At 44.1% G+C, this 13,565-nt stretch overlaps 1 protein-coding gene across 1 annotated transcript in view; it reads right to left on the bottom strand.

Moving 5' to 3' along the window:
- The window catches only part of LOC110493294 (sodium- and chloride-dependent taurine transporter), a 49,525-nt gene that overhangs the window by 5,338 nt on the left and 30,622 nt on the right, over positions 1 to 13,565 (bottom strand). Inside the window, exons 9-12 of the mRNA XM_090206488.1 lie at positions 13,258 to 13,370; positions 9,600 to 9,737; positions 6,213 to 6,315; positions 5,338 to 5,438 (exon numbers count right to left, since the gene is read on the bottom strand). Coding sequence (XP_090062614.1) covers positions 5,338 to 5,438; positions 6,213 to 6,315; positions 9,600 to 9,737; positions 13,258 to 13,370 — 455 coding nt within the window. The remainder of the gene's footprint in view (positions 1 to 5,337; positions 5,439 to 6,212; positions 6,316 to 9,599; positions 9,738 to 13,257; positions 13,371 to 13,565) is intronic.

The raw sequence follows: 13,565 nt of genomic DNA, 5'->3' as shown, positions 1-13,565 counted from the left end.
CCTTAACAATAAATCCATGTAATATAGCCTATACCATCACAATAAATCCATTATTTATTTTAGACCGGTCTAAAGAAACATGATGTGAAGAGCATGTAGTTTATTTCAGAAGAACAGAATAGCATACTCTGAGTTGTCCTGATGTGGTTAAACTAAAACTTAAACTTAACTTATTTTATTTTAGTAATAAGAATACGATGAAATAAACAGTAACCGTAAAAATTGCACTGTTGGTTAGAGGGTTAGGGTAAGTCAGCATTTCACTGTAAGGTCTACTACACCTGTTGTATTCAGCATTTCACTGTAAGGTCTACTACACCTGTTGTATTCAGCATTTCACTGTAAGGTCTACTACACCTGTTGTAGTCAGCATTTCACTGTAAGGTCTACCTACACCTGTTAAATTCAGCATTTCACTGTAAGGTCTACTACACCTGTTGTATTCAGCATTTCACTGTAAGGTCTATTACACCTGTTGTATTCAGCATTTCACTGTAAGGTCTACTACACCTGTTGTATTCAGCATTTCACTGTAAGGTCTACTACACCAGTTGTATTCAGCATTTCATTGTAAGGTCTACCTACACCAGTTGTATTCAGCATTTCACTGTAAGGTCTACCTACACCTGTTGTATTCAGCATTTCACTGTGAGGTCTACCTACACCTGTTGTATTCAGCATTTCACTGTGAGGTCTACTACACCTGTTGTATTCAGCATTTCACTGTAAGGTCTACTACACCTGTTGCATTCAGCATTTCACTGTAAGGTCTACTACACCTGTTGTATTCAGCATTTCACTGTAAGGTCTACTATACCTGTTGTATTCAGCATTTCACTGTAAGGTCTACTACACCTGTTGTATTCAGCATTTCACTGTAAGGTCTACTACACCTGTTGTAGTCAGCATTTCATTGTAAGGTCTACTACACCTGTTGTATTCAGCATTTCACTGTAAGGTCTACCTACACCAGTTGTATTCAGCATTTCACTGTAAGGTCTACTACACCTGTTGTATTCAGCATTTCACTGTGAGGTCTACTACACCTGTTGTATTCAGCATTTCATTGTAAGGTCTACTACACCTGTTGTATTCAGCATTTCACTGTAAGGTCTACTACACCTGTTGTATTCAGCATTTCACTGTAAGGTCTACTACACCAGTTGTATTCAGCATTTCACTGTGAGGTCTACTACACCTGTTGTATTCAGCATTTCACTGTAAGGTCTACAACACCTGTTGTATTCAGCAATTCACTGTAAGGTCTACTACACCTGTTGTATTCAGCATTTCACTGTAAGGTCTACTACACCTGTTGTATTCAACATTTCACTGTAAGGTCTACTACACCTGTTGTATTCAGCATTTCACTGTAAGGTCTACTACACCTGTTGTATTCAGCATTTCACTGTAAGGTCTACTACACCTGTTGTATTCAGCATTTCACTGTAAGGTCTACTACACCTGTTGTATTCAGCATTTCACTGTAAGGTCTACTACACCTGTTGTATTCAGCATTTCACTGTAAGGTCTACTACACCTGTTGTATTCAGCATTTCACTGTAAGGTCTACTACACCTGTTGTATTCAGCATTTCACTGTAAGGTCTACTACACCTGTTGTATTCAGCATTTCACTGTAAGGTCTACTACACCTGTTGTATTCAGCATTTCACTGTAAGGTCTACTACACCTGTTGTATTCAGCATTTCACTGTGAGGTTTTTAAATTAAAACAATTATTTGACGAAATTGATAATAAGGCTACTCCCATATCAAATGGTGGTGTCTACCGCCACCACAATAACATCAGGGCCGTCAGTAATACACATTCATAAACATATACTCTCTTCAGATTCTCCTTAGTCCCTCTCATTCTCCTCAAATGATCCTCAGTCTCCCGTTTAGTTCGTCTCATGAGAACAATTAGCAATGTGTTTCCTGGTCGTTAAGGGGATTAATTGAGATTAGTCTAAAGACGGAGCCAAGCACCACATTTCCCAAATGCCTTAACCGTTTTAATCCAGCACCGAACACACAGTTTTACCACCAGCCACCTGTTAGTTACCCTTTAACCTACAAGGACGCAGGGCAACACGGGAGTGAAATGTAACGATAGGGTTTTAGAGAGGGAGACCTGGCCACTGTTGTTATGCAAATTATCCTAAAACCCCGCACCCCACCACCCAATTTAAGACCCTAGCCCTAAAGCTCTGATAGGAATTGGTCTACTGTCTAACTCTCCTCTCCCCCTCCCCCCGCTCCTCTCGTTCCTCTCCCCTCCTCTCATCCAGTCTTCTCCTCTCTTCTCTCCCCCCCTCTCATCCAGTCTTCTCCTCTCTTCTCTCCCGTCCTCTCATCCAGTCTTCTCTTCTCTCCCCTCCCCTCCTCTCATCCAGTCTTCTCCTCTGTTATCTCCCCTCCTCTCATCCAATCTTCTCCTCTCTTCTCTCCCCCCTCTCATCCAATCTTCTCCTCTCTTCTCTCCCCCCTCTCATCCAGTCTTCTCCTCTCATCCAATCTTCTCCTCTGTTATCTCCCCTCCTCTCATCCAATCTTCTCCTCTCTTCTCTCCCCCCTCTCATCCAGTCTTCTCCTCTATTCTCTCCCCTCCTCTCATCCAGTCTTCTCCTCTGTTCTCTTCTCTCCTCTCATCCAGTCTTCTCTTCTCTCCCCTCCTCTCATCCAGTCTTCTCCTCTCTTCTCTTCTCTCCTCTCATCCAATCTTCTCCTCTCTTCTCTCCCCCCTCTCATCCAGTCTTCTCCTCTCTTCTCTCCCCTCCTCTCATCCAGTCTTCTCCTCTCTTCTCTCCCGTCCTCTCATCCAGTCTTCTCTTCTCTCCCCTCCTCTCATCCAGTCTTCTCCTCTCTTATCTCCCCTCCTCTCATCCAGTCTTCTCCTCTCTTCTCTCCCGTCCTCTCATCCAGTCTTCTCCTCTCGTTCCTCTCCCCTCCTCTCATCCAGTCTTCTCCTCTGTTCTCTCCCCTCCTCTCATTCATTGTTCTCCTCTGTTCTCTCCCCTCCTCTCATCCAGTCTTCTCCTCTGTTCTCTCCCCTCCTCTCATCCAGTCTTCTCCTCTGTTATCTCCCCTCCTCTCATCCAGTCTTCTCCTCTCTTCTCTCCCCTCCTTTCATCCAGTCTTCTCCTCTCTTCTCTCCCGTCCTCTCATTCAGTCTTCTCTTCTCTCCCGTCCTCTCATCCAGTCTTCTCCTCTCTTCTCTCCCCTCCTTTCATCCAGTCTTCTCCTCTGTTATCTCCCCTCCTCTCATCCAGTCTTCTCTTCTCTCCCCTCCACTCATCCAGTCTTTGCCTCTCTTCTCTCCTCTCATCCAGTATTCTCCTCTCTTCTCTCCCCTCATCCAGTCTTCTCTTCTCTCCCCTCCCCTCATCCAGTCTTTGCCTCTCTTCTCTCCTCTCATCCAGTCTTCTTCTCTCCTCTCATCCAGTCTTTGCCTCTCTTCTCTCCTCTCATCCAGTCTTCTCTTCTGTTCTCTCCCCTCCTCTCATCCAGTCTTTGCCTCTCTTCTCCCTCTCTTCTCCTCCTCTTCTCCCTCTCCCTCTTCCTCTCAGCAGGCAAGTTTCAAGTGTTTATTGTCACGTGCACTAGTACAGTGAAAGGCCTTTCTTGTTCTTTCCCAACAATGCTGTATTAATATCAGTAGTACTATAATATTTATTTTTAATAAAAGCACACGAAAAATAGAAATAAGAAGAACAGGAGGAAGTAAGTAAGCTACATAAAGGACCCTTCTGGCCCTTCTTTGGACACTGTGTTAACAACCCTCCAGACGAGCTTCAATGCCATACAACTCTCCTTCCGTGGCCTCCAATAGCTCTTAAATACAAGTAAAACTAAATGCATGCTCTTCAACCGATCGCTACCTGCACCTACCCGCCTGTCCAACGTCACTACTCTGGACGGCTCTGACTTAGAATACGTGGACAACTACAAATACTTAGGTGTCTGGTTAGACTGTAAACTCTCCTTCCAGACCCATATCAAACATCTCCAATCCAAAGTTAAATCTAGAATTGGCTTCCTATTTCGCAACAAAGCATCCTTCACTCATGCTGCCAAACATACCCATCCTACCAATCCTCGACTTTGGCGATGTCATTTACAAAATAGCCTCCAATACCCTTCTCAACAAATTGGATGCAGTCTATCACAGTGCAATCCGTTTTGTCACCAAAGACCCATATACTACCCACCATTGTACACTCTCGTTGGCTGGCCCTCGCTTCATACTCGTCGCCAAACCCACTGGCTCCATGTCATCTACAAGACCCTGCTAGGTAAAGTCCCCCCTTATCTCAGCTCGCTGGTCACCATAGCATCTCCCACCTGTAGCACACGCTCCAGCAGGTATATCTCTCTAGTCACCCCCAAAACCAATTCTTTCTTTGGCCGCCTCTCCTTCCAGTTCTCTGCTGCCAATGACTGGAACGAACTACAAAAATCTCTGAAACTGGAAACACTTATCTCCCTCACTAGCTTTAAGCACCAACTGTCAGAGCAGCTCACAGATTACTGCACCTGTACATAGCCCACCTATAATTTAGCCCAAACAACTACCTCTTTCCCTACTATATTTAATTTATTTATTTATTTTGCTCCTTTGCACCCCATAATTTTTATTTATACTTTGCACATTCTTCCACTGCAAATCTACCATTCCAGTGTTTTACTTGCTATATTGTATTTACTTTGCCACCATGGCCTTTTTTGCCTTCACCTCCCTTATCTCACCTCATTTGCTCACATCGTATATATACTTATTTATACTGTATTATTGACTGTATGTTTGTTTTACTCCATGTGTAACTCTGTGTCGTTGTATGTGTCGAACTGCTTTGCTTTATCTTGGCCAGGTCACAATTGTAAATGAGAACTTGTTCTCAACTTGCCTACCTGGTTAAATAAAGGTGAAATAAAAAATAAAAATAAATAAAATAAATATACAGGGTCAGTAGCTATATACAGGGTCAGTTACGGGGACAGTTCCAGGGTCAGTAGCTATATACAGGGTCAGTTCCAGGGTCAGTAGCTATATACAGGGTCAGTTCCAGGGTCAGTAGCTATATACAGGGACAGTTGGATCGAAAGGTTGCAAGATCGAATCCCCGAGCTGACAAGGTAAAAATCTGTTATTCTACCCCTGAACAGGCAGTTAACCCCACTGTTCCTAGGCCGTCATTGAAGATAAGAATTTGCTCTTAACTGACTTGCCTGGTTAAATCAAGGTAAATATAAAGGGGCAGTTCATGTTTTGACCAGTGCACATCATGTACAGTCAGTCGGGTCCAGAATGTCAGTATCAATTAACATAGACTCACCACACAAAGAAGAGGCGTGATCACAGACCAGCTCCATTTCATCCAGGGATTTGGTCTGTAGCCAATCATGTCTTCAATCGCATCATAGAAATTATCAACGCCTGACGAGAGGAGAACATAGTTAAATAGGGGGCACTTTTTAACATTTAAAAAAAATCCTGAACAAACACTTGCACTTCACCCCCCCCCCCCCCCCCCCCCCTATCCCCTCTAGTTCTGACTTTGCTGATAGCTACTTTACTGAGGGGAAAGTGTACTTACTATGACTGAGATATGTGGCTGTTTTTCACCTAGCTATCTTAAGATCCATGAACTAACTGTAAGTCGCTCTGGATGAGAGCGTCCGCCAAATGACCAAAATGTCCAAAAGTGTAAATTATGACACGACATAATTGGCAAATCAGACAGATTTCCCCAATATAGTATGTCTCATTCTTGTCTTTGTGATGGGACACATATTCTGGGTCTCCTTCTCGGTCTTGGCACTGTCAGTTGATACAATGCAACAATAAAGTGTAACAAAGGTAAAAAATATATATTTGTTGCACTCGAGACAGAACTGTAAAACCTCTAGATAGCATGACTATTTGTGATTGTACAGTATTATAAAAAGGTAGCCTAGCGCTTAAGACAATGGGCCAGTAAATCAAAACGTTGCTGGTTCAAATCCCTGAATCCTGGCCTAGGTGGAGAAAAAAAAAATCTGTCGATGTGCCCATGAGGAAGACACTTAACCTGAATTGCTCCTGTATGTTGCTCTGGTTAAGAACATCTGTTAACTGATGATATGTTTAACTGACATAGAGCCCGAGGACGTTGAATGTTCACAGTTTCTATACAGACACACAGAGGATTTTGTTCCAGAGCAGACGTACCATAAACCCAGGCTACAGCAATACATTCAAAGAATGCAACCCACAAAAGGCACACACCGCTGGCTGCATAGTAGTCAAAGAGCTGAAATACATACATGCCACCCTGTGGGAGAGAGAGACAGGCAGGATTTAGTGCTTGGCTCATGTTGGAATGTAGCCATGCTAAGATAGATGTACAGTCAGAGATACAGTAGAAGTCAATATACTGTAGTGTATGTAGGGCTGGAGAGGGTGTTGGCCCCTAAGACTAGTGGTGGGAGAATACACAGGTTTGCATTCCAAGTGACACTCTGTTTCCTACGTCAATTGTTTCCAACCGGTGTGCCGTGAAACTTTTCCTAATCTTGATTATGTTTTTGATGACTCACTTATAAACGTGACCTGTGGAATGCACGGAATAGCCCAACGGAACCTTGAGCCGTTCAGTGTTCCAACGGAATATCCTAATGGAACCTTGAGCGGTTCAGTGTTCCAACGGAATAGCCCAACGGAACCTTGAGCCGTTCAGTGTTCCAACGGAATAGCCTAATGGAACCTTGAGCGGTTCAGTGTTCCAACGGAATAGCCCAACGGAACCTTGAGCGGTTCAGTGTTCCAACGGAATAGCCCAACGGAACCTTGAGCGGTTCAGTGTTCCAACGGAATAGCCCAACGGAACCTTGAGCGGTTCAGTGTTCCAACGGAATAGCCCAACGGAACCTTGAGCGGTTCAGTGTTCCAACGGAATAGCCCAACGGAACCTTGAGCGGTTCAGTGTTCCAACGGAATAGCCCAACGGAACCTTGAGCGGTTCAGTGTTCCAACGGAATAGCCCAACGGAACCTTGAGCGGTTCAGTGTTCCAACGGAATATCCCAACGGAACCTTGAGCGGTTCAGTGTTCCAACGGAATAGCCCAACGGAACCTTGAGCGGTTCAGTGTTCCAACGGAATAGCCCAACGGAACCTTGAGCGGTTCAGTGTTCCAACGGAATATCCCAACGGAACCTTGAGCGGTTCAGTGTTCCAACGGAATATCCCAACGGAACCTTGAGCGGTTCAGTGTTCCAACGGAATAGCCCAACGGAACCTTGAGCCGTCCAGTGTTCCAACAGAGCACTCCGTGAGAGGCAGCATGAGATTGTGATGTCATGGAAAAAACGTGGATAAAGCAGTAAGTCCCTGACTCCCTGGCTGTCTAGGGGGCCTGCCTGAGGGGAATCACATGCTTGTTTCTACATTGTGAGGCCGTGAGGCAGGGAGGTTTTCAGAAAGAGTGGAGATAAAAGACAGCGATTTAAGTGTGTGAGCCAGAAGCGTCTCTAAATAGATCATACCGTAGGCTACAGGTAAGCTCTTGATAGTACAGCAGCATATTTAGTGGTGTTATTATAAGGGACTGGCTGGCATGAGAAGAGCGGAAAAGAGGAAGTGGAACTGTTGTTTTGGGACTCTTGTTGCTAGGGGAATTCTAAGGTTTATAAACAATCCCCCTTAATACTTTGTTCTATTCATTAGGGCAGTAGTGGTTCCCAAACTTGTACTCACTGGTTCTGACCTGAGTACCTCTGGGGATCTTTGTACCCCTGTTTGGGAACCACTGCCTTCGGGTGTAGCTATTTACTGTACTACACATGTGGTGCTGTATATTGTATTGAAAGTTATGCCCTAATATGTCTATAGCCCGCATTGTTATGGAAGCTGATAATGGAGACAGCAGTAATAGCAGAGGCCACAGTACCATTTTAGGGCAAAGTATAATATTAGACATAAATACCTTTAGTCAGATCGTTTTGTATTCATTAAGGGGGTGTAGGAAAGTACATTTACTAGACCTTACTTCAGTAACACTACTACAATAATATGATATCAGTGTAAAAAGTGAAAGTACACTACTAGTAACCATGGTAAGTCCCAGAAGATAGTATTTACCCTAGTAACCATGGTAAGTCCCAGAAGATGGTACTTACCCTAGTAACCATGGTAAGTCCCAGAAGATAGTACTTACCCTAGTAACCATGGTAAGTCCCAGAAGATAGTATTTACCCTACTAACCATGGTAAGTCCCAGAAGATAGTACTTACCCTAGTAACCATGGTACGTCCCAGAAGATAGTACTTACCCTACTAACCATGGTAAGTCCCAGAAGATAGTACTTACCCTAGTAACCATGGTACGTCCCAGAAGATAATATTTACCCTAGTAACCATGGTAAGTCCCAGACGATAGTACTTACCCTAGTAACCATGGTAAGTCCCAGAAGATAGCACTTACCCTAGTAACCATGGTAAGTCCCAGAAGATAGCATTTACCCTAGTAACCATGGTAAGTCCCAGAAGATAGTATTTACCCTAGTAACCATGGTAAGTCCCAGAAGATAGTATTTACCCTAGTAACCATGGTAAGTCCCAGAAGATAGTATTTACCCTAGTAACCATGGTAAGTCCCAGACGATAGTACTTACCCTAGTAACCATGGTAAGTCCCAGAAGATAGCACTTACCCTAGTAACCATGGTAAGTCCCAGAAGATAGCATTTACCCTAGTAACCATGGTAAGTCCCAGAAGATAGTATTTACCCTAGTAACCATGGTAAGTCCCAGAAGATAGTATTTACCCTAGTAACCATGGTAAGTCCCAGAAGATAGTACTTACCCTAGTAACCATGGTAAGTCCCAGAATATAGAATTTACCCTACTAACCATGGTAAGTCCCAGAAGATAGTACTTACCCTAGTAACCATGGTACGTCCCAGAAGATAGTACTTACCCTACTAACCATGGTAAGTCCCAGAAGATAGTACTTACCCTAGTAACCATGGTACGTCCCAGAAGATAATATTTACCCTAGTAACCATGGTAAGTCCCAGACGATAGTACTTACCCTAGTAACCATGGTAAGTCCCAGAAGATAGCACTTACCCTAGTAACCATGGTAAGTCCCAGAAGATAGCATTTACCCTAGTAACCATGGTAAGTCCCAGAAGATAGTATTTACCCTACTAACCATGGTAAGTCCCAGAAGATAGTACTTACCCTAGTAACCATGGTACGTCCCAGAAGATAGTACTTACCCTACTAACCATGGTAAGTCCCAGAAGATAGTACTTACCCTAGTAACCATGGTACGTCCCAGAAGATAATATTTACCCTAGTAACCATGGTAAGTCCCCAGAAGATAACTTACCCTAGTAACCATGGTAAGTCCCAGAAGATAGTACTTACCCAAGTAACCATGGTAAGTCCCAGAAGATAGTACTTACCCTAGTAACCATGGTAAGTCCCAGAAGATAACTTACCCTAGTAACCATGGTAAGTCCCAGAAGATAGTACTTACCCTAGTAACCATGGTAAGTCCCAGAAGATAGTACTTACCCTAGTAACCATGGTAAGTCCCAGAAGATAACTTACCCTAGTAACCATGGTAAGTCCCAGAAGATAGCTTATGGAGCACACAATAGCTATAAAAATTTCCCGACGGTAACCCTTCCTTAGGAAGGAGGGATACAGATCCACCAAGGAAGTGATCTGTCCTTCCACTTCCACAAACTGGGGAAAGAAAGACAGAGACAAGAGATCTCATTAACACTCAGTTAACATACTATACCGGTCAATGTCTGATAGGCTAACAGTGTTGTGATCAATTTATTTGAATTAGGCTGTTTGAGAAAGCTTGAATCATACAGATATGTAGGATTTTAATGTGAGCCAGTTTGCTACAGCAGGAAAATAATCAGGAAATGTGAATTATTACGTGGATTATAACTAATGGACATTTCTGTAGGGGTTGATACATTTTTTGTGTGATCGAAAATCAAGTCAGAAATTTTTAAATGGAAATTACAAACTTGAGAAGCCTTTTTAATCCTCAAATACACTACAGGTTTTACATTTCCTGCATGCCAGGAAAGTTGTCCTGCAACAACTGTAGCAGATCAAAGCTGTGTGCTGGAAAACCCTGGTTGTGCATAGGTGAAGTTAGGCCTTGTGGTGTTCATAGGTGAAGTTAGGCCTTGTGGTGCTCATAGGTGAAGTTAGGCCTTGTGGTGCTCATAGGTGAAGTTAGGCCTTGTGGTGCTCATAGGTGAAGTTAGCCCTTGTGGTGCTCATAGGTGAAGTTAGCCCTTGTGGTGCTCATAGGTGAAGTTAGGCCTTGTGGTGCTCATAGGTGAAGTTAGCCATTGTGGTGCTCATAGGTGAAGTTAGGCCTTGTGGTGCTCATAGATGAAGTTAGCCATTGTGGTGCTCATAGGTGAAGTTAGCCCTTGTGGTGCTCATAGGTGAAGTTAGGCATTGTGGTGCTCATAGGTGAAGTTAGGCCTTGTGGTGTTCATAGGTGAAGTTAGGCCTTGTGGTGCTCATAGGTGAAGTTAGGCCTTGTGGTGCTCATAGGTGAAGTTAGGCCTTGTGGTGCTCATAGGTGAAGTTAGCCCTTGTGGTGCTCATAGGTGAAGTTAGCCCTTGTGGTGCTCATAGGTGAAGTTAGGCCTTGTGGTGCTCATAGGTGAAGTTAGCCATTGTGGTGCTCATAGGTGAAGTTAGGCCTTGTGGTGCTCATAGATGAAGTTAGCCATTGTGGTGCTCATAGGTGAAGTTAGCCCTTGTGGTGCTCATAGGTGAAGTTAGGCATTGTGGTGCTCATAGGTGAAGTTAGGCCTTGTGGTGCTCATAGGTGAAGTTAGGCCTTGTGGTGCTCATAGGTGAAGTTAGGCCTTGTGGTGCTCATAGGTGAAGTTAGCCCTTGTGGTGCTCGTGAATTTCCATCATTTTTTCAGCTTCAGGCGAGCCCTAACATCTCACTTAAAACATCGCTTTGGGTTTAATGTGTTATGTATCTGGATAGTATAAATAATTGTATGTAATACAATTGCCTTCTTGTATCAAAATAGTGGACCTGTGTGGCTCAGTTGGAAGAGCATTGAAACACCAAAGGATGTGCGTTCATTTCCTGTTGTGGCCACCCCATATATAAAATGTATGCAAGAATGACTGTAATTGGTTTTGGATGAAAACATATATATTACTAAGGATTAATGACTTAGCAGAGGGTTGCATTTCACCCGCACAGAGAAATCTGATATTGTTGAGGGTGACAAACTTAATTGTCAGTGACACAACCCTCAGCAGTTGCCAGTAAACAGTGTTGGTTTTTTGTACCTATCACTTCTTGTATCAAGTCACCCAGCTATTCTGAGAAAGATCAGGTGTTAACCGGCGATAGCAGACACCCACATTGCGGCTGTTTAGGCGGTGTCGGAGTGGGTGTTTAGGCGGTGTCCAAGTGGGTGTTTAGGTGGTGTCCAAGTGGGTGTTTCGGTGGTGTCCAAGTGGGTGTTTAGCCGGTGTCCAAGTGGGTGTTTAGCCGGTGTGCAAGTGGGTGTTTAGGCGGTGTCCAAGTGGGTGTTTAGGCGGTGTCCAAGAGGGTGTTTAGGCAGTGTCCAAGTGGGTGTTTAGGCGGTGTCCAAGTGGGTGTTTAGGCAGTGTCCAAGTGGGTGTTTAGGCGGTGTCCAAGAGGGTGTTTAGGTGGTGTCCAAGAGGGTGTTTAGGTGGTGTCCAAGTGGGTGTTTAGGCGGTGTCCAAGTGGGTGTTTAGGCGGTGTCCAAGTGGGTGTTTAGGCGGTGTCCAAGAGGGTGTTTTGGCGGTGTCGGAGCAGGTGTTTTGGCGGTGTCCAAGCAGGTGTTTAGGCGGTGTCCAAGCAGGTGTTTTGGCGGTGTCCAAGCAGGTGTTTTGGCGGTGTCGGAGCAGGTGTTTTGGCGGTGTCCAAGCAGGTGTTTTGGCGGTGTCCAAGCAGGTGTTTAGGCGGTGTCGGAGCAGGTGTTTAGGCGGTGTCCAAGCAGGTGTTTAGGCGGTGTCGGAGCAGGTGTTTAGGCGGTGTCGGAGCAGGTGTTTTGGCGGTGTCCAAGCAGGTGTTTTGGCGGTGTCGGAGCAGGTGTTTTGGCGGTGTCCAAGCAGGTGTTTTGGCGGTGTCCAAGCAGGTGTTTAGGCGGTGTCCAAGCAGGTGTTTAGGCGGTGTCCAAGCAGGTGTTTAGGCGGTGTCGGGGTGGGTGTTTAGGCGGTGTCGGAGCCTTCAAATCGTGTGAGTAGCTTGCTCTTGCAATCATTGCAATCATTGCCCACCCGACTAGTTAGAAATTCAGAACGAGAAAGTGTAGGCTACTATAGAAACAATTGCACTCAAATTGAAAAATGTCTGAAAAAAAATAATGAGGATTTCTACCAGTCTAATCGAGGTAGATAACATCTCACATTCCAGTGTTCCAACTTGTAAACAAGGCTCAGGGTTTCTGTTCACTTGAAGCCGTTGAGCCAATGGCGATGTCCGCTTTAGGTATAATGCTGGGAGCCACTTGTGAATTTGACAGCTCTAATGAAGTAATGATGTTGATGCTAAATGTGATCTGACTGAGTAGAGACACTATGTTTTAGCTACAACTGCTGCCGTAATGTGAATTCTTGTTAGTTTTTTATCTCCTGCTTCATAGTGTCCTCAACTACCACCTACCTAGTGTACACTAGAGTCTCTAGACCAAAGCTAGTACTATAGTAGCACATTCTACTTGTGTATTGCGTTGTACAGTAGCACATACATTCAAACCTGTCAATGTTAGTCTATGGAATCCTAGATATGTAACAGTATCTTATGATACTTATGTACAGGGTTCTACAGTAGTCAGTACATGTGTATGCATGATAATACATGTAGCTCAGACACCACCCATGATATAGCTTCACCATCTCAGCAATCATATGACTCATATAAAAAAAAAAACGGACTTACTGAAACGTACAACTTCCCTTTTTATGAGTCCATCAAATGTGTTTCATCCTCTCAGTGTTCATATGACTGGTATAAATAAACCTGCTTACTACTGTGTCATAGCAACCTGACCTGACCTATAATCATTCTGATCCTTGATTCATAATGAGTATAGTACTGACCTGAGTGATTCAGACTCAGATTCTGATCCTTGATTCATAATGAGTACAGTACTGAGCTGTCTGTCTCAGATTCAGACTTAGATTCAGAATCAGATTCTGATCCTTGATTCATAATGAGTATAGTACTGACCTGACTGTCGAGACCCAGCAGCAGAAGCATGATGAAGAAGAGGATAGCCCAGAAGGTTGGCAGCGGCATCATAGACACAGCTTTAGGATAGGCAATGAAGGCCAAGCCAGGACCTAGAGAGGAACAAGAAGAGATAGGGGGGAAGGGGAAGTGGAGAAAACACAATTAGAAACCAGGGTTCTATCGTTTGATCTGGTCTGATGCCGGCATTGGTGCGTCCAAATATAGCACAGACCAAACTCGAATGTTAAGAAATAAATAAAATAAAAATCTCAAGTTGTGGTTCCTGGTAAGACTAAGTATTCATG

Source organism: Oncorhynchus mykiss, chromosome 17 (genome assembly GCF_057628025.1).
Source record: "Oncorhynchus mykiss isolate SJ-2025 chromosome 17, ASM5762802v1, whole genome shotgun sequence".
NCBI lineage: Eukaryota > Metazoa > Chordata > Actinopteri > Salmoniformes > Salmonidae > Oncorhynchus > Oncorhynchus mykiss.
Note: the sequence above shows the minus strand (reverse complement) of the source record. Positions and strands in the feature narration are given on the sequence as shown.